Here is a 27,244-nt window from a genome sequence, read left to right on the forward strand (position 1 = left end):
GATCCACCCGCCTCGGCCTCCCAAAGTGCTGGGATTACAGGCGTGAGCCACCGTGCCCGGCCCCTGTCTTTGAGTCTTAAATGAACGTATTCGAACTCCGTAATACCCTTTTGATCTATTCTGAAGTTAAGCAGTGAACTTACATGAGGATGACACAAACATTGTAAAGGGCCTTTGGGTTACTTGTTTACAAGCTAATATTTCCTGAATCAATTTTTCTGATCCCTTGATATTTGGTCAATGAAATCACACTTACATATGCCCACAACCCTAGAATAGTGTCTCCCAGTTATTTTTCCCTCCTTGTGTTTTAGTGGTAGCCACATCAGTATCCAAGAGGACCAGAAGCCTCTCCAGCCAGGTAGAGACAGTTATAGATTCCAGACCTCAGCTATGGCCTTTGTTACACAGTATAAATATTATATAGTACAAGCTTATTGTATACATCTCAGTGAGTCTCTGAGCTTTAGAATTTTCTTGTAGAATTGAACACTTTTTTGTGCCATATTTACATATTATTACTAGTATTTAGAATTTTCTTTTCCAAATGTACAATATTTATTATTGCATTTTTTTGTATCCACTAAGTGGAAAATCATGCATTCGATATTGTAGAAGTAAATACAGCAATGAACAAGAACTGATTCTGGCTATGAGAGGAACTGATGATCCAATGGGGGAGGCAGACCTGCACGTGTTTAATATGAGGAAGTGGCTATTCTGGTTTCTTTCTGATAGGCAAGCATTTTGCAAGGTCTTGGGCTATTTGTGTGCAAAGCTAAGCCAGTTAGTTAACTGAGATTTTTTTAAAAGGTGTTTCACCGGGAGGAAAAGGAACATAAAGTTGGTTATTGTCCCCTTCCCTATAATAAAAACATATTATTTTTAATGTTTTACCTGGGTTTGTGGTTAAATCTCACAGCCCAAGAGATTTGCCACTTCAGATGGATTCCATACGTTTGCATTTAAATCTGCAAAAGAATTCCAGTTATCCAGCAATGTAACCAAAGTATTGGTAACTTTTCGGAAACCAAAGAGAAAAATTATTTCCCTTGTTTTAGCAGCAGTGTCAGCTCCTTTACTTTCCACTGAAGAAAATAGTTTCAAAAAGTTGATGACTGGTGCCAAAGGAACTGTTTTTATGAATATATACAAAACTAAAAAGTTATGCTATCTCCTTTTTAAAAATTGACTCATCTAAGGAAATAACTTTTTCCTTTTTGTTGTAAGAGAAAAAATTTAATCTATTTTAGAATTGCAAATATATTTCCTTGACGGAGAAAACCAGTTCACATGACATTGTGGTTATTTACCCAGTTCAAAAGCCAGAGTATAATTTACCACTCTTTCTCCTTTTTTTCTCTTTCCACTCCCGGTCCCCATCTCACACTGGATTTGGAAAGCTTCATTCTGCAATCAGCATTGTCCTTTACCTTTCCAGTAAACACAGCCTTTCGGAGTCGAAGATTAGGAAAAGCTTATATTTTGTAGTCTTGGAAGTGTCTTCTTTTTCCAGGACAGAGAGGAGCTTCAGCATTGAGAGCAACTGAAGGGGTTAATACTGGAACTTGGCTGGGAGTCCGGTCAACTTTTTTCCCTGGCTCTGCCCTGGGTTTCCCCTTGAAGGGATTTCCCTCTGCCTGCCTCTGCAACAAGACCCTTTATAAAGCGCAGACTTTCTATTTCACTCCACATCGGGCCTCGCTGGCTTTAGGAGCTGAACACCCTTCCCCGGGCACTTACAACTGTGGCACAAATAGGGGTTTTGGAACCACTGCTTTCTCATCACAACAACTTAAAATGCCTGGGAAGATGATCGTGATCTTTGGAGCCTCAAATATACTTTGGATAATGTTTGCAGTTTGTAAGTTCTTATCCTTGATCTGTTTCAAATGTTAGCATTCCATTTTAGCCCTGGTTTTGGCTTCAGTCAGTTTTGCGATAGTAGTGAAGTAAAGGAACTAGGATTTTAAACAGTAGGAAAAGTTGATTTAGCCTAACTTTTAATATGCAATTGAGTTTTGCTATGTACCATTGTATTGTCATAGTTAGAGCCGACAATTGATGTTTTTTGATACCTTTTTTTCCAAAGGCAAGTGAGTAATCTGGATCCTGTCACTAGCAGGTCTGCCTCCTTAGTTTTCTGTACCTGATATTGAGGTCAAACCTAGCAAATAACAAAACAGCTTTGATAAATGGGCATCGAGTTTGGAACTGAGAATTCTCTTTAGTGAAGATGATTCCAAAAACTTTACTGGCAGTGACTTCGGTGCTCTTTGGCTATCTTGCAGTTAGTTTGAAGCAGCTTAGGAAAGAGATCAGTCTGATCATATTTTGAACATTATAAAGAGAAGGAATAGAATACTAGACAAACTAGTGGTAAGTTTGCTTCTCTCTTTTTTGCTTTTGCAGCTCAAGCTTTTAAAATCAAGACCACCCCTGCATCTAAATCTCTTGCTCAGATTGGTGACTCTGTCTCACTGACTTGCAGCACCACGGGCTGTGACTCTCCATCTTTCTCTTGGAGAACCCAGATAGATAGTCCATTGAACGGGAAGGTGAGGAATGAGGGGACCACATCTACGCTGACCATGAATCCTGTTAGTTTCGGGAATGAACACTCTTACCTGTGCACAGCAATTTGCGGATCTAGCAAACTGGAAAAAGGAATCCAGGTGGAGATCTACTGTGAGTGCTTTAGAAAATCTTTGGTTTCCTCTTAATTTTACTTTAAAATATCTTTTTTAAATGACATTTTAAAAAAAGTTTTAAAATACATATTCACATATTCTTGGCTAGAGAAAATATAATAACAGGAAAATTAGGGATAGCTAAGGCTAGCATAAGAGAGAGCAGAAATCCAAATGTTGGCTTCTATTTCCACCTCTGTCATAAACACAGTGACCATGTATAAGACTCAACCTCTCTGTGCTCTAATTTCTTTAGCTGTAAAATGATAATCTCCAAGGTTCTTTTTGTTTTATCAAATTCCATTTGATTATATCCTTAAATGTTTACTTGCTTATGTGTCTGATTGATTTATGAATTCTATCCTTCAGGGATTTTTGTATTCATTTACTGTTATGCAATTTGATGCTTAAAATTAGTTTAAACATTAAGTAGAAGATCTATAATTAATAACAAGTATTAGTATAAAAGTTTTCTCCTTAGAGATAATTGTTACTATCTGCAAAGGTTTCACTCATTTGACTTTGGTGTTGATACATTTATGATTCTGTTTTGGTGCCATGAAGCCTTGGTCCTCAGCCTCAAAGATACTTATGTAATGAATTAGATTTGCCTCATGAACGTGAGTGGGTGCCCTAGTTTACCAGCCTGCCAAAATGTATCTCACTCCATTCTCAATTTAGCAAATAAAGTTAGCAAGAGGAGTAAAAAACTAACCAGACAAAAATCATTTGCCTTTTGTTACCGATGGCCTCTCTTTCTAAAAAACAACCCATTTGTGGCCATCTCTTTATGAAGACCTAATATGATTATATTACTTTGGTTCTGTTCTATTGTACCAGAGCCCAACTTTCCCCGGTAAGCTTAATTGATTTTCAGCAAGCCCCATGTCTTGCTCAAGCTTCCCAAGAAACTATGCTTGGCTGGCTGCTTTCAATTATGCTGGTTGTACATGCATAGTTTACGTCTGTGCAGCCTCCTGAGCTCCTTGAAAGGTCCCCTTATGTAAATACAGGGAAAAGTAGCAAGTTCTTATGTTACCTGACATCAAACTGTGTGGATTAGAGAAACGTTTCTTATAGAATATAAGAGATGGAAATTATTGGTGGAAAAATAAAAAATACCATGTTTTTTCACATAGCAAAGAATTTCCAGCTCCTTTGTCTTTTGCCCATTAGTACCAAATAGTTGAAGATTTAAGAAAGAGAAATGATGCTTCTGGCTTTAATTATGTTGCCTGAGGTTTTTCTCCAAGAGCGTCTGTTTCTCATTACGTATAACAGTTCTGTCTTTATTCCAAATTTGATTGTAATAGTGGTTAGAGTTGAGACCTTTGTATTCTTTTTGCTACAGAAGAATTTTGAGTCCACCAATATGTCACTTCATGACAATACGTAATGAAAAGGTAACTCTTGCAAAGGAGGCAATGGTCGTGTAAAATAGTGTATTTCCTTGTACTAGAAGCTCCAATGGAATACTGGTTGGGACACTGAGTTAGGCATTTCAGGGGGAAAATCTGTGTTCCAGAACATAAAGATTGCACAAATGTGTCTTTCTGGTGGATGAATTCCTGTCAGAAGCACCATTTTCAGAAGCTAATTACTTTAAGTTGGTCTTTTCATTTCTTAGCATATCTTGACAATAAAAATTCTTTGCAATGACATTTCAAGGCTTACAGTCATTATCTGTAAAATGGAAATATATCTGCCCTGACTATAAGAGAATGTGATGTAGCATAGTGTAAAACTGTTGTAGTAAAACCAAATAATAGAAATCTTGAGTTTAAATCCCAGCTTTACCATTTACTAGGTGTGTGACCTTAGACAAGTTATGTCAATGTATTAAGTTCAAGTCTTCTTTTCTGTGAAATGTGATCTCTATCTTTTAGAGTTATTGTGAGGATAAAATAAAATCATTCGTGTTAAATGTGTAGTACAGTGACAGTCACAAGTAAGGTTAAATATAAACATTAATTTCTTGCTTCTTTTACTATAATAACATGAAACCCTTAATATATATAGGATCAGAATAGAATAATCTTCTAAAAAATGTTTGCTTCCAATTCTTGTGTCTTGAATCTACCCCAAATCACAAAAGGGTATTTAAGCAATTCTGCCTTGTTGAGACTGTCTTAACAAAAACACTAGACTTGATTTGTATTGTGTTAAAGTAGTAAGAGACCTTATACCACATGAAAAGAAAAAGCCCATCCATGTATTTGTTTGGCCTTTGCAGCTTTTCCTAAGGATCCAGAGATTTATTTGAGTGGCCCTCTGGAGGCTGGGAAGCCAATCACAGTCAAGTGTTTGGTCCCTGATGTATACCCATTTGACAGGCTGGAGATGGACTTACTGAAAGGAGATCATCTCATGAAGAGTCAGGAATTTCTGGAGGATCTAGACAGGAAGTCCCTGGAAACAAAGAGTTTGGAAGTAACCTTTACTCCTGTCATTGAGGATATTGGAAAAGTTCTTGTTTGCCGAGCTAAATTACACATTGATGAAATGGATTCTGTGCTCACAGAAAGGAAGGCTATAAAAGAATTGCAAGTCTACAGTAAGTACCTGTGTGATATGTTCTAGTCTTTGTGGGAATCCAACCTTGGTTGTGTATAGCAATAAACTCAGCAGCAACGTCAAAAAGAAACCTGTATATAGTTTCTATTCCATTTGTATTCATTGAGAACATAATGTTTGCCAATAGTATAATTCAATGAAAAGAACAATGAATTTGGACTGAGAAGGCTTGAACTTAATTTCTGGCTCTATTAATTGTATGAGTTTGGGTTACTTAATTTCTCTACTCCCAGTGCATAAAAGGGGAATAGTAATGCCACCTAGTTGGATAGAAACACTATCCAATGATAAAACAAATGATAAAACATTTTAATATTGTTTTGTAAACTCTTATAGTATGCCTTGAAATATTAGTTGCACAGGTATAGAAACGTGACAAGGTGAGCACTTATTCTCTGTGTGTTTGTATGTGTGTGTGTGCCCATGTGTGTATGCATATGGGTATATATATACATGTGCATTGGGCAGGGAAAAAGTGATGGGGTTGATTGCCTCCTATCTCCCGACACTGCCAGGGGATTTGCCGCAGTCTTGTAGTTCCAGAGTTGTATAGGAGTGGCCTCACTGTGCTCTGTTTAAACTAAAATGCTATGTTCTGCACTGGGCACCACATTTAAAAGGAGTATTGCCAACTATAGCATGTTTAGCTGAAAGAGAATGAGCTGGAAAGGGTTTTAACAATATTTTGAGAAGAATAGTCAAGATAGAGGATATTTTTCCTAAAAGAATACAAAACCTGGAAAAGAGAGCTCTAGTTAAGCATTTGAAACACAGTTATATGAAAAAGCGATTTACTTTATTCTGTAACAATAGAGGACTGAAGTATGGCCAATATGTTTAAATTAGTTATAAAGAGGAAGATTTCAGCTCAATAGGGAGAAATGTGCTAATACATAGAGCTGTCCAAAAATCAAATTGTCTCTTGGAAAGTAGTGGGTTGATTCTCTCAGTAAATGTTGGAGCTGACTTGAATGGGCACTTGGCAAGAATGCTTAAATGGGACTCCTACCCTTAGGTGGGAGGTTAAGCCACATGATTCTTCTTAATTTCTGAATATCTATAACCATCTGAAAAACATGAAACACACAAAAAAAGTAACTTGATCCGTTTAGTCGCAAACTAGAGTATTTTGAATGATTCAGCAGTTCTTTATACTAATTTGGCAAAGTAATGTCATCAAATTGGTAGAGGCACATAAATACTGTCTCAGAGAAATACATTACCTCTGTTGCACTGGGATGCTGCTTAGCAATTGCTAATATTATTCCTTGCCTTTCCAGTATCACCCAAGAATACAATTATTTCTGTGAATCCATCCACAAGGCTGCAAGAAGGTGGCTCTGTGACCATGACATGTTCCAGTGAGGGTCTACCACCTCCAGAGATTTTCTGGAGCAAGAAATTAGATAATGGGAATCTACAGCACCTTTCGGGGAATGCAACTCTCACCTTAATTGCTATGAGGAGGGAAGATTCTGGAATTTATGTGTGTGAAGGAGTTAATCTGATTGGGAAAGACAGAAAAGAGGTGGAATTAATTGTTCAAGGTGAGTAGAATGTGAAAAAAAGAATGATAAAAGTGTTGTCACTGGGATTTGGGCAATAGTCACACAGCTTCAATGCTGAAATTGCTGCCCTTAGTTTCACTGATGACCTACCTGATTGCCATGTCCTTTAGCACAAACATATGTTTTATACTACTTGTAATTCATGGAAGTCTTTCCTCTCAGGGTTTCCATGACTCTGCTTTTCTTTATTTTATTTTATTTTTTATTGTCCTTTAGGTTCTGGGGTACATGTGCAGATCATGCAGGGTTGTTGCATAGGTACACACATGGCAATGTGGTTTGCTGCCTCCATCCCCCCGTCACCTATATTTGGCATTTCTCCCCATGTTATCCCTCCCAACCTCCCCACCCCCCACTGTTCCTCCCCTAGCCACCCCCAACAGACCCCAGTGTGTGATGTTCCCCTTCCTGTGTCCATGTGTTCTCCTTGTTCAACACCCACCTATGAGTGAGAACAAGCAGTGTTTGATTTTCTGTTCTTGTGTCAGTTTGCTGAGAACGATGGTTTCCAGATTCATCCATGTCTCTACAAAGAACATGAACTCATTGTTTTTTGTGGCTGCATAGTATTCCATGGTGTATATGTGCCACATTTTCCCTGTCCAGTCTATCATCGATGGACATTTGGATTGGTTCCAGGTCTTTGCTGTTGTAAAAAATGCTGCAATGAACATATGTGTGCACGTGTCTTTATAATAGAATGATTTATAATCCTTTGGGTATATACCCTGTAATGGGATTTCTGGGTCAAATGGAATTTCTATTTCTAGATCCCTGAGGAATCGCCACACTGTGTTCCACAATGGTTGAACTAATTTACACACCCGCCAACAATGTAAAAGTGTTCCTATTTCTCCACATTCTCTCCAGCATCTGTTGTCAACAGACTCTGCTTTTATGATTCTTTTCCATCTCATATCACCTTTTCACTGCTTCATTCCCTCACTTCGTCTCTCCCTCCTGCCCCTTGGATATTGGTATTTTCAAGTTAACACCCCTGGGTCCTCTTCTCATGCTAGACTTCCAAGAATTGGCCTACAATATGTTGATTACTCCCAAATTCATGTTCCCATTCTATGCTGTTAAATCCTGTCAGTTCTGCCTCGAAATGCTCCCTGGAATATGACCTCTTCTTGACCCTTCTTGCCATCATCTTAGTTTATCATCTCTCATTTGGGCTCTTGCAAGATATTCTTACATAACAGTATTGATTGAACACCAGAGATGTTTCTGGCATTTTGCATATGCTGTCTGCAATCTTCAAGAAATAACTAAAAAGTAAGTATTTTGTATTCATTTTACAAATGAGAGAGTGGAATCTCCCAGAGATTAATAATGACACCACCTATTGGTTGAACACCTAATATTTCCCAGGAATTCTACCTTCTGCTTTATATATTTTATCACATTAATCTTTACCAAAACACTATTAAAAATCCAGGCTCGGCATAGCTCATACTTTTCCTGGGGCTAAACAGCTCTTTAGTTGCATTTACCATGATTTTAATACAGGTGCATTTTAATGAAAACCGCTTCACCTTTTCAATTTTATAGCTAATTATCTTTATTATTTCTTTTTTAAAATATTATTTTTAATTGCTAAATCATGATTGTGTACATTTATAGATTACAGTGTGATGTTGGATATAAGTATCCAATGGAGAATGATTAAGTCAAGTCAACATATCCATTGCCTCACTTATGTTTTTTGTGGCGATACATTTGAAATTCACTTTCTTAGTTATTTTTAAATGTACAATATATTATCGTTAATTATAGTCATCATGATGTGCAATAGATTCCAACAACTTACTCTTCTGTCCAACTGAAACTTTGTACCCTTTGGCCAACATCTCCTCATTCCCTACCTCTCCTCCCCCAAGCCTCTGGTAACCACCATTCTACTCTCTATTTCTATGACTTTAGAAGTAGATCCCACACATAGGTGAGATCATGAGGTACTGGTCTCTCTGTGCCTGGCTTGTTAGACTTAGCATGATGTCCTCTGGGTTCATCCCTGTTGTTGCAGATGACAGAATTTCTTCTTTTGTTTTTTAAGGCTGAATAGTAGTGTTTCATGTATTTTATGGATGATTGTCTTTAAATAGTCTCCCTGCTAACATTCTGTCCCCAATATAATCAGTCTTAACGCACCGCTCCCAGAGTTCATTACCTTAAACAAAAAGGTGTTCATTTTCTATAATTTCAATCACATTTCTTAAAACAGTCACAGAGAACTCTTTATGGTCTGATCAGAGACTCCCTCTGCAGCTTTGTTGATAACTGAGTGCCTCTGCTTATGCTGTTCCTTCTGCCTGGAATGGCTTTTCTCCTTCCTTCATCTGGCAAAGTCTTAGCCATTCTCGAAGACAAAGCTCATGTCAGCCTCCCAGTTCCAGATTGTGTCAGACCAAACGACTTATTCTTTCCTTTGTGTACACTCAACTGTCTTTATAGTCATGTACGCACTTCTGTTTAGTTCAATGCATATTATAAGAGCCCTTATCCAAGAATCCAAGATTTGCACTTGGTACTGGGGGTACAGACATAAAAAAGATATGACAACTTCCCTAGGGGAGCATACGAACTAGGAAGGAAGGACAGGCATATAAATAGATAATTCAAATATTCTTTAGCAAGAGACAAAATAGTATGTGTTTTTAAATATATCTTTCCACTAAACTGTAAAATCCTACTGTGGGCACAATGGTTCACGCCTATAATCCAGCACTCTGGGAGGCTTCGGTGGAAGGATTGCTTGAGGTCAAGAGTTTAAGACCAGCCTGGGCAACATAACAAAACCTCTTATTTCTATTTAATTTTAAAAAAATCTGTAAACTCCTTAAAGTCAGCAATTCTGTGTATGTGTGTGTGTGTGAATGTTTGGATTCTTAGCACATTACCTAATATATAATAAATGTTCAGCAAATGCTTGTTGAATTAATGAGTAGATTATAAACATGGGAAGCATAGTCTTTTGTTTGTTTTGGGAGATGAGGTCTTGCTGTGTCACCCAGGCTGGACTCAAACTCCTGGGCTCAGGTGATCCTCCCCCCTAGCTGTCTGAGTAGCTGGGATTATAGCCACCATACCCAGCTCAAATTTTTTAAATGTGAAAACATTGTATTAAAACTTGAACAATTAAAATAAAAATCAAACTCACCATAAGTAGACTACCTCAGTTGGATGTTAGATGAGCATTCTCAAATGACCAGGAAAGATGCTATACTAATAAAACTGTATAAAGCCAATCATTCATCCTGGATTAGTGCCACCCCATAATAAACTGTATCCTATTTCAAGGTACAAAGGGTATGTATTTTGGGTTTGGGGAGAGTTGTTTTGTACTTTTCATCACATGGGATACTACTGAGCTAAAGTACTGAAGGTACTTTTAAAAAGGCTTTCAGCTACCTAAAAGAGTTACTCCTCCAATGATTCCAAGTTCACATGGCAATACATGTGGCCACTGTAAAGAATAACCTGAGAAATGTTCACAGACAGGAAGTGGATCTGTTTTTAAAGTTCCTCATTCTCACGCTAGCATATAAGAAATGTGGAAGCTCTGGTTGTTTTTGTGAATGAGCTCTCTTTCAAAATCTAACAGTGTACCAGTTTATTGAGGTAATTTGAGGAGAATCTATTTTACAAAATGCTAAGATGTCACAATTAGACAAAGCTATTGAGAAAAATAACTTATGGCACAGATGAGAGACATGTAAGATGTAATATGTTTGGATTATTCATATTTTGAGATTCTTTTATTTCAAGCTTGTAACTTACTAGGAAGATTTCAGTGATTTTTATGGGTGGGGGGGCGGGTTTCATCTGTTGCTTTCAGAGTTGCCCAAACACTCCCAGTTTCTTCAGGGGAACAGAGCCATAATGTGGTGTTCCCTTTCTCCCTAAACAGCAGTCATCCAAAAGAAGCCCTTGTGCCCAGCAGGATAGCACTGATGGCCAAAGAGCATTTCTGGATATTTGAGTCTTAGGAGTTTGCCCTCACATCTCAGCTTTCAGACCCTGAATTAATTGTAAAGTATTTTGATATTGCATCAGGCAAATTTTGGAGGTGACTTATGTATCTCTTTAATACTTAGATTTTGACTTTGATTTCAGGGTGAATCTATGTGACTTTCAATGGCATAACAGTATTATTGGAACAGAAGCTCTAAATACTTGTCCATTATGGGTATTATATCTAATTAGCAGACAGTTTGTAGCTTTTTCCAGTACCTCTTTTAGATCATTTTGTCACCATATGAGGATGACTTGATTTAATTGTAGCAACTGAAAAACTGAGATCTTGAATTAGACCCACCTGGCATCAAGTCCTACTTTTGCCACTTACTTGCAAACTGGGCAAAGTTATTCAGCATTTCTGAGCCTAAATTTCCTCAAGAAGAAAAAGGAGGGGGAAAAGGAGGAAGAGAAAGAGTAGAAGCACAAAGAGAAAGAGAAGACAAAGAAAAAGTATAGTACCAGTGTACGAAATTGTTGTGGGGATTAAATGAGATAGATATATCTCACACACACACACTATATATATATATATATACACACACACACACACGAACACACATAGTATATATATACACTATATAGTATAGATACACTATATATGTATACGATATATATATGGCAATTTACATAGTGCTTGACACACAAGAACCACTTAAATTATTTGAGTGATTGTTCACTCTTACAGTGATTTGATAACCTACATTTGAGCAGAGACTTGATTATTGCTATGAAAAGATACCAACCTCTCTTGACAAAATTGTATCTATTCATTTTGTTAAATGAATGAATCAACAAACTATTATGGTTTTATTCTTAAAGAATGTGATCTCATTTGTGATGGTCCTAGGGTGGAAAAGAGCAATTTCTTCTTGGCATAGATGTTAGCTGAAAGAAGATCAGGAAAAATAAAGATCATATGTCAGAATGTGATAAAAGAAGAAAAAAGTCTTACATTCTTTTCATCTTGTTTTCCACCTCTGTTCCAGAGAAACCATTTACTGTTGAGGTCTCCCCTGGACCCCGGATTGCTGCTCGGATTGGAGACTCAGTCGTGTTGACATGTGGTGTCATGGGCTGTGAGTCACCATCTTTCTCCTGGAGAACCCAGATAGACAGTCCTCTGAGTGGGAAGGTGAAGAGTGAGGGGACTAATTCCACACTGACGCTGAGCCCTGTGAGTTTTGAGAACGAGCACTCTTACCTGTGCACAGTGACTTGTGGACGTAAGAAAGTGGAAAAGGGAGTCCAGGTGGAGCTCTACTGTAAGTGTTTTTCAGAATCGTTTACTTTTTTTTCAGTTTCATTGGAAGAAAAAGAATGCAAGTCTCTGATGTGCAATGAGATCCATGCTTAGAAAAGGAATTTAGCATTGTGAATTGTTCCCAAATGTGATTCAGAATGGTTTGATGCAACATAATTCACCTAAATCTTAAGTATATATCACATATGTACACAGCACCCACAATCCTTGGTTTGTGCCTTGTCAGTACTCTCTCAGTGTGCACTTGGACACACTCCATGCTGGAGGCAAGTGCAGTGGGGTCAGTGCCCATTCAGATGACTGGGTAGAGGTGACTGCTGTTCAGCTACTCTGATTGGGAATGAGTAGTTTTAAACTGTTTTAAGGCACTGTTTTAAGGGCATATTTGAAGAGCTGTCTGCAGGGTGGGAAAAAAAATAAGGAAATAGGAAGCAGAAGAAAGCCAAATTCAAGATAAGAAGTTAGATTGGAGATGGGGATGGTCAGTGGCAATGGCTCAGCTGAAAAGCAGAATCAGGAAGCAGCACTAGATCTTATGTTGATTTATACCACATACATATACTACACTTTCTCTTACTCTTCTTGTTGTCTTAATAAACATTCTTCGCAACCTCAATTTTCAGGACTTGACGTTGATGGAGTTCCTCAGTCTATATCGAATGAGGAACAAAATATGCAAAGTGACCATAAAGTTATTTTTTTGAGAGGGTCACTCTGCCTTATTTTATTCAGTAGAAGTCAAGAGAACATATTAAAGAGATTTTCTACCAGAAACCCTGCCCAAACTTGTGTTACCCTTCAGGATTTTGTTCAGAATGAGTTAGAGTATACCTGTAAAGGGATTGGGGTCTCTCAAAAGAAGGATAAATTTTATTTGCATTATCGTATTACCCAGAGTCCATGATCTGCTGAGATAGGCACATTCCCAGCAGAAATGAGAACCAGCCGTGGAGTCTTATTGCGACATAGAAATACATGAGCACGTATTGCTTTAACAACACTTTGCTTAAGGAAAAAAAAAAAAGTTTAAGCATTATTCTTCCTCTTGATAGCTATTTTAGTCTCATTTTTATTGATTGGTACCATATTATAAAGAATATGGTTACTGCAGTTTTTTTCTTGATTACAAGTATTATCTGAGAAATATTTAAAACTTGCTGTCTAAAGTTGGTCATTAAAATTTAAACTAAATTGAGAGCTTCCCTGTTTGCCTTATTTGATACTGAGAGACCTCACAGCTCTGTAAAATCAACGCTGGGCTCTGAAGTCAGAGAAATACGGATTCTCAGCCCATCTCAGTGACTTACTAGGTATAATGCATGATGAAAGTCTCTTAGCCTCTGTATGTTTCGGTATTCCTTGCTATAAAGTAAGTTAAGTAATACCGATTTTGCATAGCTGTTTTGAAGACTGAAATAATGAATGTTAAAGGACTAGTTTATATTAAGTATTCAGCGTAACATGGCAAATATTTAAAACATTTAAAATACATACTGACTAAATAAGATGGTAGAAGCTGATGTGTGCTTAGAAAAGATCAAGCCATGGCACACAGCAAGATTGCATATTAAAAAGAAAAATAAGAAGTGAAAATTTATTACTCAATGACTGGATGTACTAAGTAGTTTTTGCTTCCAACATTATTCATATATAGTATCATAAATATGCCATTTATAAATACTGTGATGACTTATATATTGACAGTCATTCTATCCCAAGTGAATTAAAGCGGCTGTTTTGAGGACTTTACATTTAATAAAGGTTAGTTCAATTTTTCCTTGAATGTCGTGTATAAAAATCATTTTTGCTTGTGATTTGCAGCATTCCCTAGAGATCCAGAAATTGAGATGAGTGGTCTCCTCGTGAGTGGGAGCCCTGTCACTGTAAGCTGCAAGATTCCTGGTGTGTACCCCATTGACCGGTTGGAGATTGAATTACTTAAGGGGGAAACTATTCTGAAGAATAAGGAGTTTTTGGAGGATATGGATATGAAATCCCTAGAGACAAAAAGTTTGGAAATGACCTTCGTCCCTACCGTTGAAGATAATGGAAAAGTTCTTGTTTGTCAAGCTAAGTTACATGTCGAAGAAATGGAATTCGAACCCAAACAAAGGCAGACTACACAGACACTTTATGTCAATGGTAAGTTTATATATGTGATATCTACAGTTTAATATCTGTCTCTTTATCGTGTTTTCCAGGCAATAGGTAGCATAATGTTAATTGTTAAAACCTCTGTGAAGAAAAAAAACATAACTGAAAAGAAATTGCAAAAAAATTATGATTGTAACAAATCACCCTCCCTAAACTTAAAATGGTATCTATTTACTGGCTTATGATTCTTTGAGTTGGCAATTTGGGAGGGGGCCAGCTAGGCAGTTATTCTGCTCAATACGGTATTAGCTAGCTCACTCATGCATTTTCAGTAAGGTTAGCAAGGCTGACTGGTCTCAGATGACTTCTCTCACATGTCTGGAGTCATATCTGGGTGGGATGACTTGGCCTCTCTTTCTTTACGTGATGTCACCCTCACAGTAGCCTAGATTTACTCACCAGAGCTCAGTGTTTCAAGAAGGTATAAATGAAAGCAGCCTCTTCAAGGACTGGGTTTGGAAGTTCTACAGTGTTACTTCTTCTTCCACATTCTATTAGTCAAAGTGAGTCATGAGCCCAGCCTAGAGATTAAAGGGTGGAAAAATAGATCACAGTTTTTCACAGGAAATTCATATCATGTTGACTCGACCATAAATGACAGTACACACTATATTGACCATCACCATTCTTTGGTTGCGAGGGAGTGCCTACTGAACTTATTTCCATTAGAAAACACCATGACATGTCCATGTTCTACTCTGTCATTTGGTGTCAGCTAAAGTAAATGAGGATCAAAACTTCTTGTGGTAAATTATCAAGGTTTATAAACTGTTTGAGTCTGCTGAGCCCTAGCCCAATTTTGCAACATTATTAAAACTCTTGGGAACTCAGGGAATAAGGGGTCAAGCTAACAGGTCTCTCTGCCTTTTCAGTTGCCCCCGGAAACACAGCTATCTCGGTCAGGCCTTCCTCCATCCTGGAGGAAGGCAGTTCTGTGAACATGACGTGCTCGAGCCACGGGCTCCCTGCTCCGAAAATCCTGTGGAGCCGGCAGCTACCTAACGGGGAGCTACAGTCTCTTTCTGAGAATGCAACTCTCACCTTAATTTCTACAAGAACAGAAGATTCTGGGGTTTATGTGTGTGAAGGAATTAACCAAGCTGGAAGAAGCAGAGAAGAAGTAGAATTAATTATCCAAGGTGAGTAGAGTGTGTGTAATGAGTTATCCTTGCTAGTAAGTTTTTTTCGTGATGTTACTGATTATGAGTAAAGGCTTCTTTGAAAAAAAAATTTTTACTACAAAAGTGTGTTGAGGGCTTTGAAGAGTTTATGATGTTTCCAAAGTGTGGAGAAATCTGAAATTGTCCTTTCTCTTGAATTGTTACAAGTTTCTTATCCTGGGTTTCTTTTAAACTCAAGTGAAATGCGAACCTTCAGGGCCTGTGTAAGAAGTTCCTCTTACACTTAGGAGGCAATGGGTATGGTGTTGAAATAAAAATAGAAAGAGGAACATCTGGATTTGGAATTATGTAGGATTAAAGTCACCATATCTAGCTAAATTGAACTCTGAGTGGCAATCTCACAAGAAGGTCAGTAGTATTTGCTTAGAAGCCTAAGCTGGCACTTAAACCTTTTGCAAATTCTGAGATTATGAGTAGCAGTGACTCTGCCCTCTGGTTCATCAGCCTGACAGCATGGAACCACTAAAGTATATTAAGTTAACAGATCTAGGCCCCTTCTCTTCAGGATGCAGACCCAAGATTGAGAACAAGACAATTTCTAGTTTGCAGGTTTAAGCCATCTGCAGTTATGAGCAAAATCATCAAGTGATCAATTTGGATTTCCTGCATCCCTTCCCTTTTGGGTATCAGGATTCTTTTCTTTGCCAGGGCTGTCATTTCCTCTCTTACTCCTTGGTATTATTCCCACTAAAGTATTAGTGACTTTCTTATTATCTCAATTCAGTAAGATTTGATTTGTATTTTAGAAGAAGAATCTTGAAAGGCAATGCACAACCTTAAAAAAAAAAACAGACAAACAAACAAAAAACACCTTTTAGATGGTTTTCATGACCTTGGATGGGGAAAGAATTTCAAATCAACTTATAAAATAGAAGACCTTAATAAGGATTAAAAATTGGTGATATGGTACCTCCCTCCACAGGTTGTTGCATTAATAGAGATGTTATATGTCAAGTACTTAGCCCAGTGCCTGGAACTTAATAAATGCTGGTAGTGTTGTTAAAGATAGTGAAAATGCCACATCTGTACAGCTTAACTTCTTGATTGAAGGATCAAACTCAAAACTCAGAAACCTGTAAACGCCTTTGTACTTCAATGAAATTTTTGCAAAACAGTATTAAGAAAAATTAGTTTTCTGTTTCACATTTGAATTCTATAGCTCTTTATTAAACACTGTATTCATCTGTTTTCACACTGCTATCAAGATGTTACTTGAGATTGGGTAATTCATAAATAAAAGAGGTTTAATTGACTCACAGTTCCACATAGCTAGGAAGACCTCACAAAATGTGCAATCATGGCAGAGGTGAAAGGGAAGCAAGGCATGTCTTAACATGGTGGCAGGCAACAGAGAGTGAAGAATTGTCACCCTTTAAAACCAAAAGTTCTCATGAAAACTCATTCACCATCACAAGAACGGCATGGGGAAAACAGCCCCCATGATTCAATCACCTCCCGCCATGTTCCTCCCTCCACACCTGTGGATTACAATTCAAGTTGAGATCTGGATAGGGACACAGAGCCAAACCATATCAGACACCTACTCTTTGTGCTAGGCTGGGTAAATACTTATATTAAGGAACATGAAAGGAGTATGATCATTTCCAGCAATCCAGCAATGCTTGACTTCTTTATTTGCCCTTCTGAACATTTAGTGCAAACACTAAGCATGATTAGCTCCGTGGTAGCTGTTGTTGATGTTATTAAATTAACATGGAATTGGCTTATGCTTCACTCAATCCGAGATGCCTTTTAAATTCTCTTCACAGGTACTCCGAAAGACATAAAACTTATAGCTTTTCCTTCTGAGAGTGTCAAAGAAGGAGACACTGTCATCATCTCTTGTACATGTGGAAATGTTCCAGAAACATGGATAATCCTGAAGAAAAAAGCAGAGACAGGAGACAGAGTGCTAAAATCTATAGATGGTGCTTATACCATCCGAAAGGCCCAGTTGGAGGATGCGGGGGTGTATGAATGTGAATCTAAAAACAAAGTTGGCTCACAATTAAGAAGTTTAACACTTGATGTTCAAGGTGAGTTTGTTTTGTGTTTTTGTTTTTTGTTTTTGTTTTCTTGGTAATAGTTCAGAGGTTCCATGGATTACTAAGAGTTTCCAGTATTTGATGAATGAGTGGGCAAAATGGAGCTGTGGTTTATTTCTTAGTGGTTCTTGAAATAATCAAGCACAGCTGCTTTATCCTATAAAGTTTAGCCAGGAAGTTGACATTAATCATCGGTGAGTGAGGAATTCTTGTTTGCTTTTTTCAGTTTACAATTCATCATTTGTCTCTGAGGTCTTGCAGTTGCTAAATGTTTAACCAGATATTCAAAGCTTTTCCCTGGGGGTTATAAGGAAACTAAAGAAGTAGGATTGGCACACTGAAAAAGAAGGGTTCTATCCAGACTCTCTTCCTTCCTATCAGAAGGAAACACTATTTGCTGAACATGGTGTAACTGCAATTTTCTGGACTGACTCTTTCCAGGATAATAATTGGGAATAGTAAACTTGATCCTGAACAACATAAAAAAATCTCTAGACTATAGAAAAGCCCCATTAAAACTCCAAGCCCCTTGCCATCCTACACTATTCTGATGGACAGAGAAAGAGAGGAGCAATATCCTCATTGGAGAAACTTTAGGGGCCCCTTAATCTCCCAAGCCCTCTTGTGAATGCACAGTAGGTAGGATCTACCGATCTTATTGGTGTAAGCAGAATACGTCAGCGTTGGCTGATCATTCTCACAGCCCTTGCTCACCAATTAGCTGCTATTGTGTAATGGAAGTTACATTACACTCCATATTTGGCCGTGGAGTGCAAACAGGACTGCATACAAATGCCAAGTCTTAAGAGGTCTGGCGCTTGGCTATCGGAGTTAGCAACCACTTGTCAATGCAGAGAAAATTTGAATCTAGGTCAGAAACAGGTAAAATTTGTGTTCCTCTGACCAAATTTCTCAAAATGGCAAGCCTTACCGTATATATGTTTTCCACATTCCCAGTACCTTCTTGAAACATGACACTATCTCTACACCCATCTAGAAATGTTAAAGAAGGGGAAAACATCTCGATTATATGTAAAATTTTTAGTCATCCACCTACAGTGATTATCCTGAAATGAGTTGATCTAGCCATGAAGTTACTATGTGTTCAAAGAAGGGAACATTTATTTTGTATCATGTCATTCAAAATGATACCGAAGTATATGTAATCAGTGCTTCCAGTGAGGTTGGAGATTATTCTAGACAGATTGCAATCTCAGTTATGAGTAGGCTGAAATTTATTCATCCCTATTTTCTTTAATCCTTAATGCCTCTAGGCCACGTTTAGTTAAGCATAGCCCAGGAAATTGGTCCGATAATATTTCTCTAATTCTGTTATCGTTTAAAGACACATCAAACGTGCTTCTCTATTCTTTAACTCTGTCTCACACACATTGCTTTATTTTCTAATTGCTTTATTAGCCACTTACATAGTTACTGCTTTTTACTCATTATTTAAATGAACAATCAATGAATATGAGCCACTTAGCTAGAAACTCCTGCCCCCAAACTGAATATAGTTTAAAATAACTAAATTTTAATGAAGACCAAAAAATGGACATTTTTCTGGGTATTTTGAAGTACTCTTGTTTTGTATTTAGCTGAATTTTTTATTTGTTTCATTTTGTCTTGGCTTGAATGTAGTCCATTAATAGAAATCACCAGGAGTTTTCAAAGATATTCAGTGTTTATACAATTAATAGAAAATTGCATTTGAAGGTTACCCTGGCAACTGCCTTGGCAGCAAGTTTGTGTTTTTCTGCAGATGCCTGCGGGGAAGACCTAAAGGCATAAGATGATATATATTACATCGAAAAGAGAGCAATAGAAATAGAAATGCTATTTCTCAGCATGTCATCAACATTGATGCCTAACCATAAACACGTTGATGGACATCCTGTTAAAATATTACCCTTATACTTTGACTAGCTCAGTTCTAGTAAAGGAAAGTCAAAAAGCGAGGCAATTATCATTATGCTTAGGGTGAACTGTTTTTCTTCAATAATTTGAAAAAATGACTTCACTTCATTCGATGCTAGTGATTCTTTTTACTTGGTTGACCTCCAGTGATTAGAAAGCTCTGGAATGAATGTAGTAATCAGCAAAGTCAGATTTCTAGCTTCTGCCAGGACTCAGACAACGTATATGCCATTTGGTGAAACTTAATACTTGAGTGGTCCCAGGCTGCTGTGCAAACAGAGTATAAACAGAAGTCAGTCTTCAGTAAATGACACACTATCTTTTTCAGATGTTCTTATAAAGTTAAGATGTTAAATGGTATAGCAGCTGTCAGATGAGTTTTTTAGCAGATTAGAAAGGATACTAATTTTAAAGTTTTTGTATACTGTTACCTACTATACTCCATTTACAACTAAATGGCAAAATGGCAAAACGTAGAGAGGAAAAAATGTTATTAGCGTTTAAAAAATATTTTTGGGGGACCAGCTAGGCCAAGCAGTGAGTCAGGTGCTGGCTGTTGAGTGATGGACCAAAAAGAAAATAGATATACATGTCTTGACGTAATTTACAGCCTAGGGGAGGAAACTAAACTTAATAGATAATTATATGGATAAATGTTTAATTAAAAGCTGTGATGAGGGGTCTGAAGGGAAAATTAGTGTGTTTTGAGACTATGTTGAGGTTTGTAATTTAGAATGAGGGCGATGTATATCAGAGAATGCCTTTGAGTAAGAAATATTTAAACTGTAACATAATACTGTCCAAAGAACTCCAGTTTACCAAAAGCTGATATAAATGCCGAAGAGGAAAAACATTAATATGCCCTATTTCTGACATACAAAACATAGAAACTTTTCTATATCTCTGAAAAGGCCATTGGCAAGATTTTGTTTTTCTCTTACTATCTTATTTGTGGAATTTAGCTATAATAGTCACACTCTGAATGTTATAAGGGTTTTCTTAGAGAACTGGTTAGTCATTTCAATTTATGGTCATCAGAGTCTCAGTTCTTTAGTAGGTACTTTTATTTCCCAAAGCCAGTGCCTCTCTCCAATTCCTGTTCTTGTTAAAAGAGTGCTAAAAGCTTTTGTGCCTTCCCTCCCATTTTACAACTGAACTGAATCTATTTGAATCCAAGTTTGTGGAAGCCAACAACTATCATCTTGAGATCCATCATGACCATAGCAACCACCAGCTGGTTAATTGGATAATTCAGAGAATTATGCATCCTGAGTCCTGATGGTCCTTGTCACTGCTTTGATTCCCTTCTCTTTGGAGAAACAGTTGTATTGTTATAATAAACATGTAACTGTTATTATTAAACACTATCTTTTTATACTAGAAATTAATTGCATCTATTTTGTTATTTTCCAGGAAAAGAAGACAACAAAGACTATTTTTCTCCTGAGCTTCTCATGCTCTATTGTGCATCCTCCTTAATAATACCTGTCATTGGAATGATAATTTACTTTGCAAGAAGAGCCAACATGAAAGGGTCATATAGTCTTGTAGAAGCACAGAAATCAAAAGTGTAGCTAATGCTTGATATGGTCAATGGGAGACATCATTTATCTGTGCACATCCTTGATACTACTCATCATTCCATGAGAAAAGCAATGAGCTGAGAAGTCAGACTTCCCTGAATGTATTGTACTCGGAAAGAAATGCCCACCTGTGCCCCTGGCTGTGAGCAAAAAGTCAAAGAAAAACTTGCTGCCTGAAAAGTAGTAACTGCCATCAAGATGAGAGAGCTGGAAGAGTTCCTTGATCTGTATATACAATAACATAATTTGTACATATGTGAAATAAAATTATGCCATAGCAAGATTGCTTAAAATAGAAACATTCTATATTTAGACAGTTAAAATAGCTAGTGTTGCTTGGACTATTATAATTTAATGCATTTTAGGAAAATTTCACATTAATATTGACTGACAGCTGACCTTTGTTATCTTTCTTCTATTTTATTTCCTTTAACAAAATTTTATTCCTATAAAGTTCATTGACAATAATTTCAGGTTTTGTAAAGATGCCGGGTTTTATATTTTTTTATGGACAAATAATAAGCAAGGAGAGCACTGGGTTGACTTTCAGGTACTAAATACCTCAACCTGTGGTATAATGGTTGATTGGGTTTCTCTGTATGGTACTGGCAAGGTACGGAGATGTTTTACAATGTTCGTTCTTCAGTCTCTTGTGCAACTTTCTCAATGTGGTCTAAAAATGCAACTTCTTCTGATTTTCTTTTGTAAATGTTTAGACTTTTTGTATAGTAAAGTGATAATTTCTGGAATTAGAATGGTTGTATGTTTATTTATTATAAACTGCCTCCTTTAGTCACATTGCAGCTCTTTCTGAAATGCCAAGTTGTAAGACTAAAATATTCAAACTATGGAAATAATACAGATACTCAAAATGTGACCCTCAGGTTACTTTTATTAAAATTACTGTAGGAACTTGATAAAAAAGTTAGATTTCTTTGTGCCATACTAAGATATTGAATAGAAATATCTGGTTTTAGGTCCTTGAAATCTGTAATTTTTAATTTAAAAAAATACACAGAGATTAAATGCAGATGAACATGCACATGCTAATGGGTAGCAAATGAATACCTATGTACAGAACAATAAGAGCAAGAGATACCATAACTATTCTTCAGGGCCTTTTATATGACACATACTGATGGCAATGCTCTTCCTTCACTGAGCAGTAACCCATAAATATCCTCAATTATACACTGATCATTTCCATGCTTCCTCTGGATGTTTTATACCCGTCTATGTACTCCTAAGCAGTACATTACTTGGTTTTGCCAGATTTTGCATTTTGTATAAATACAATCCAATTATATATTTGCCTGGTAACTTTATTCTTTCACTCAAAGTTGTGTTTTCTAACAATACATTCATGTTGTTGTGTAGATATAGGTCATTCATTTTTCTCCACTTGGAATGGATTTTTTTAAACTTTTAAGTTAAGGGTTACGAGCGCAGGTTTGTTACCTGGGTAAACTTGTATCATGGGATTTGTTATACAGATTATTTCATCACCCAAGTATGAAGCCTAGTGCCCATTAGTTGATTTTCTTGAGCCTCTCCCTCCTCCCACCCTCCACCCTCCTAAAGGCTCCAGTGTGTGTATTCCCCTCCATGTGTACATGTGTTCTCATCATTTAGCTTCCACTTATGAGTGACAACATGTGGTATTTGGTTTTCTGTTCCTGTGTTAGTTTGCCAAGGATAATGGCCTCCAGCTTCATCCATGTCTCTGCAAAGAAGATGATCTGATTCATTTTTATAGCTGTATAGTTGGAATGGATTTTTTTTTTATACAATGCAATGTGGGCATACAATTTCATCTTTTTTAGATGATGAAACAATTGTCCGTATATCATTTATTGAAAAACTCATTATACATATATGAAAAATATATATATTTATATTCATAAATTCATATATATTCTTTTTTACAAATGTGTCTTGATTATTCTAGTTTTTGTACTTCCACACAAATTTTAAAGTCATTTTGTTAAGATATGGAACAAAAAATTAGGATTTTTAACTAAAATTATGTTGAATATATAGATCTCTTTGAATAGAACTGGTTTTTTTAAAGCATTGAGTCTCCTGATCCATATATATAAAGATACATAAAGATAGAAATTATTTATCAAATGCACATTTAGCAAATGTTTTCTTTCAATAATTGCAGTGGCTTGCATTTTCATTTCTTTTAACAGTGGCTTTGCATATCCCAAGGCAACAAAGATGTTCTCATTCATTTTTTTCTAGAAGCATCGTACTTTTGGTTTTAAATTTATGTCTATGACCCAATTCAAATTAATTTTGTGTATGATATGAGGCCATGGTGAAAGCTCATTTTTGCATATGCGTATTCAACCATTACAGCACAATTTGTTGAATGGACTTTTTCTCTCATCGAATTACCTTGATATTTTTGCAAAGAATCAACTGGCCATATTTGTGTCAGGCTATTTCTGAACTTTCTTTTGTGTTCCATAGATTGATATATCTCTTCATACACAATATGACACTCTCATGATTACCGTAGCTTTATTATAAGCCTTGAAATCAGTGTGAGATCTCCAATTTTAAACTTCTTCAAAAAGTTTTGGCTAGATTAGATCCTTTGCCTTTCCATATGAATTTTAGAATCTGCTTGTCAATTTCTGTAAAAAATTCTGCAAGTATTTTGATTAGGGTTCATTGAATCTATACAATAACTTGGGAAAAATTATCATCTTAATAATATTGAGTCTTCCAACACATGTATGTATAACTTCATTTTCTTAGGTATTCTTTAGTTTTTTTCACTAATGTTTTATTTTCAGCGTGCAAGTCTTATACATTCTTAGCGAAATTTATCTTTAAGTATATTACAGTTTTTTGATGTGATTATAAATCATATTGGTTTTTAAATTTCCATTTCCAGTTGTTTGTTCCTAATATATAAATATACAATCAATTTTGTATACTGACTGGGTATTCTTCAACCTTGCTAAACTCCTTACTTCAGTTCTAGTAGCTTTTTCTGTAGATTCTTTAAGATATTCTGCATAGATAATCATATCTTCTAAGAATACAGATAGTTTTACTTCTTTCTTTTCAACTTATACTCTTTGTTACCTTTATTTATTGCACTGGATAGAACTTCCAATAATATGTTGAATAAAAGCAGATAAAACAGATGTTCGTGCTTTAGTCCTAATCTTAGGAAGAAAGGCATTCGGTCATTTACATGTATGATGTAAATGTTATGATGTAAAATGTCTTTTAATTATGATGTTAACCGTGAAATATCTTAGATGCTATATCAGGTTGAAAATTCCCTTTTATGCTTTGTTGTTGAGAGATTTTATCATAAATAGATACCGAATTTTGTCAAGTACTTTGTATGCATCTATCGAGATGATCACGTTTCTTTTTGTGTCTGTTAATATGGAATACGGCATTAATTGTTAAATATTAAATGAACTTTTTTTCATTACTGAGGTTAGCTCATTTGGTCGTGGTGTATTATTCATTTTATACATTGCTGGATTGAATTTGATAAAATTTTGTTAAGAATTGTTGGGCCTGTGTTAATGAAGAAAGTTGATCTGCAGTTTTCTTGTAATATCTTTTGTCTAGTTTTGGTATCAGTAATGGTAGCCTCATAGAATGAGTTGGAAAATATTTCCTCCTATTTCACTTTTAGGGAGAGTTTCTATAAAATGGGTATTACTGGTTCCTTAAACATTTAATAGAATTCACTAGTGAAACTATCTGGGACTGGAATATTCTTCATGGGAAAGATTTTAGCTATAAATTCAATTTTTTAAAATTGATCGTGGACTATTTCAGCTTTCTATTTTTGTTGAGCAAGCTGTGGTAGTTGGTGTCTTTCAGGAAATTTATCCATCTCATTTTAGTTGCATTTACTGGCATTAAGTTGTTTGTGACATAAAACGTTATTATGCCTTTAATAAGTGAAAGATCTTTACAAACCATCTTGATCTAAATGAAAACGGGAACACATCCCAGCAAAAATCTGTGATATACAGCTAAAGCAATGCTTAGAGGGTAACATATAGGATTAAATGTCTACATTGTAAATAAGGTCTCAAATCAATTATGTATAGCTCTCACAGGAAACTAGAGAAAGGAGATAAAATAAAACTCAAAGTAATCAGGGAAAAGGAAAATTTAAAAACAAGATTAAAAATAAGAAACAAGCAAACAGTAGTGATTAAATAAAACCCAAAACTGGTTCTTTGAGAAAAATAGCAAAATTCATAAACCTCTAGCCAGACTGATATTGGGAATGAGAGAGGACATACCACTTCAGATCCTATAGACATTTGAAGGAAAATAAGAAAATTATAAACAAGTTTATGCCAATAAATTAGACAACAATAGACAGATTTTTGGAAAGAAGCAAATTACCAGAGCTCACTGAAATGAAACAGACAATGTGAATAACTCTGTATCTATTAAAGAAACTAAATGTGTGGTCTAAAAAAGAAAACTTCAGGCCCAGATGACTTCATTGGTGAATTCCACCAAACATTTAAAGAGGAAATATTACCAATCTTACATAAATTCTGAAAGTGGAAGACAAGGACCTTTTTTTTTTCTTTTAATATCTGGACTTCAACTGGTTCAAATGAAGCTCACCTGCGACCTAATGCAGAGTAACAAAAAACAACAGATCAGTATTTGCTTTGGAGCAGGATTGGAGGTAGGGAGGGATAAAGTGCAAAGGGGCACAAAGAACATTTTTGAGCGATGGATATTTTATAATACTAATTGTGATGGTTTCATGGATTTCACATATGTCACACATCAAATTGTATAGTTTAATATGTGCTGTTTATTATATGTCAATTATACCTCTATAAAGCTGTAAAAAATAAAATATTTAAAAGAATCTATGCTATCTTACATACACATTTGATACATAAAATAGAATTATGTATACTGTGGATATATTCCCAAACACATTAAACTAGTATTTTAAAAATTGTACCTTTTTGACGATAAGAGCTGGAAATGTTAACCTTTGTTCTTTTATGACTTTGACTATTCCAATCTGTCCTCTCTTTGCGACAAATATCTATATTGCTATGGGAGATTTCAGATTGGTATTAAAAATGCAAATAGAACAGTTAATAAACTTTTTTTAGACTTCAAAGGTAGTTTATTGATCTATGACTACATACAATGAAATGGGTGAATCTCACAAAAAGAATATTAAGAAAAAGAAACCATTAGTAAAAGAGAACATACTATATCATTTCATTTATATATAGTTCAAAAGAAGGCAAAACTAATACGTGGTGTTAAAAGTCAGGATATTAGTTGCCCCTTCGCAGACAGTGACTAGAAGGAGTAGAAGAGCTCTTTTTGGGTTCTGTTTTCGTTCCGTTGCTTGATCTGGGTGGTGGAATTTTTAAGAAAAATTTACATTTCATAGAGCATATTCTTGAAAATCAAGGGCCTAGAAAGATGAGGGGAGCAGAGTGTATGCACTGGAAAGGGAGCAAAGGGAGAAGCAAATTACCTTGCCCACCTCCCTCCCCACATTTCATCTTTCCTGGGTAATGAAAAGGAGAATGATGTGAAAAGACTTTATAGGAAACACTATAACCTGTGTTGAAATGTATAACGTGAGGAGATAACGCAACAGAGAGACTGGCAAACAGCAGGAAGCCTTCTGGAAGCTGAGCCAAGGCATTCAGAGAGACCATACTTGCCTTTCACTAGAAACCATCACACCTTTGCAGGGAAGCCAAGTCAGCTGTCCTCATCACTGCCTAGAGTGGGGTTTCTAGTAAATAGCTGCTGTAAACCCTTTTCATTTTTGAGTAAGATGTCTGTACATGACCTGAAGTTTTGCTGAGCCCTATCCCTTGTCGATAACCCAGGATGCTATAAAGTCCCCTTAAGAACGGAGTTAGATTCTTCATTCTTGCCGATTTTGGTTAGGGTGGCCTTTGGGCTGGGTGCAGTGGCTCACACCTGTAATCTCAGCATTTTAGGAGGCCAAGGCAGGCAGATCACTTGAGCCCAGGAGTTCAAGACCAGGCTGGGCAACATGAGGAAACCCCATCTCTACAAGAAAGTACCAAAAAATGAGCAAGAAGTGGTGGCTTATGCCTGTAGTCCCAGCTACCCAAGGGGCTGAGGTGAGAGAATCACATGAGCCCAGGAAGTTGAGGCTATAGTAAGCTGTGATGATGCCACTGCACTTCAGCCTGGGTGACAGAGTGAGTCTGTCTCAAAAAAAAAAA

At 36.5% G+C, this 27,244-nt stretch overlaps 1 protein-coding gene across 1 annotated transcript; it reads left to right on the plus strand.

The window, feature by feature from the left end:
- The first annotated feature begins 1,439 nt into the window (after window positions 1-1,439).
- Window positions 1,440-22,050, plus strand: VCAM1 (vascular cell adhesion molecule 1). Its single transcript, XM_032262932.1, has 9 exons — window positions 1,440-1,864; window positions 2,413-2,688; window positions 4,924-5,244; window positions 6,545-6,811; window positions 11,842-12,117; window positions 13,938-14,258; window positions 15,143-15,409; window positions 17,221-17,487; window positions 20,827-22,050. Exons 1-9 carry the CDS (start codon window positions 1,801-1,803, stop codon window positions 20,985-20,987), a joined length of 2,220 nt encoding a protein of 739 aa, XP_032118823.1. The 5' UTR covers window positions 1,440-1,800; the 3' UTR covers window positions 20,988-22,050.
- The last annotated feature ends 5,194 nt before the right edge of the window (window positions 22,051-27,244 follow it).

The sequence above is a fragment of the Sapajus apella genome, unplaced genomic scaffold, assembly GCF_009761245.1.
Source record: "Sapajus apella isolate SASKATOON/1434 unplaced genomic scaffold, GSC_monkey_1.0 scaffold133, whole genome shotgun sequence".
NCBI classification, from domain to species: domain Eukaryota; kingdom Metazoa; phylum Chordata; class Mammalia; order Primates; family Cebidae; genus Sapajus; species Sapajus apella.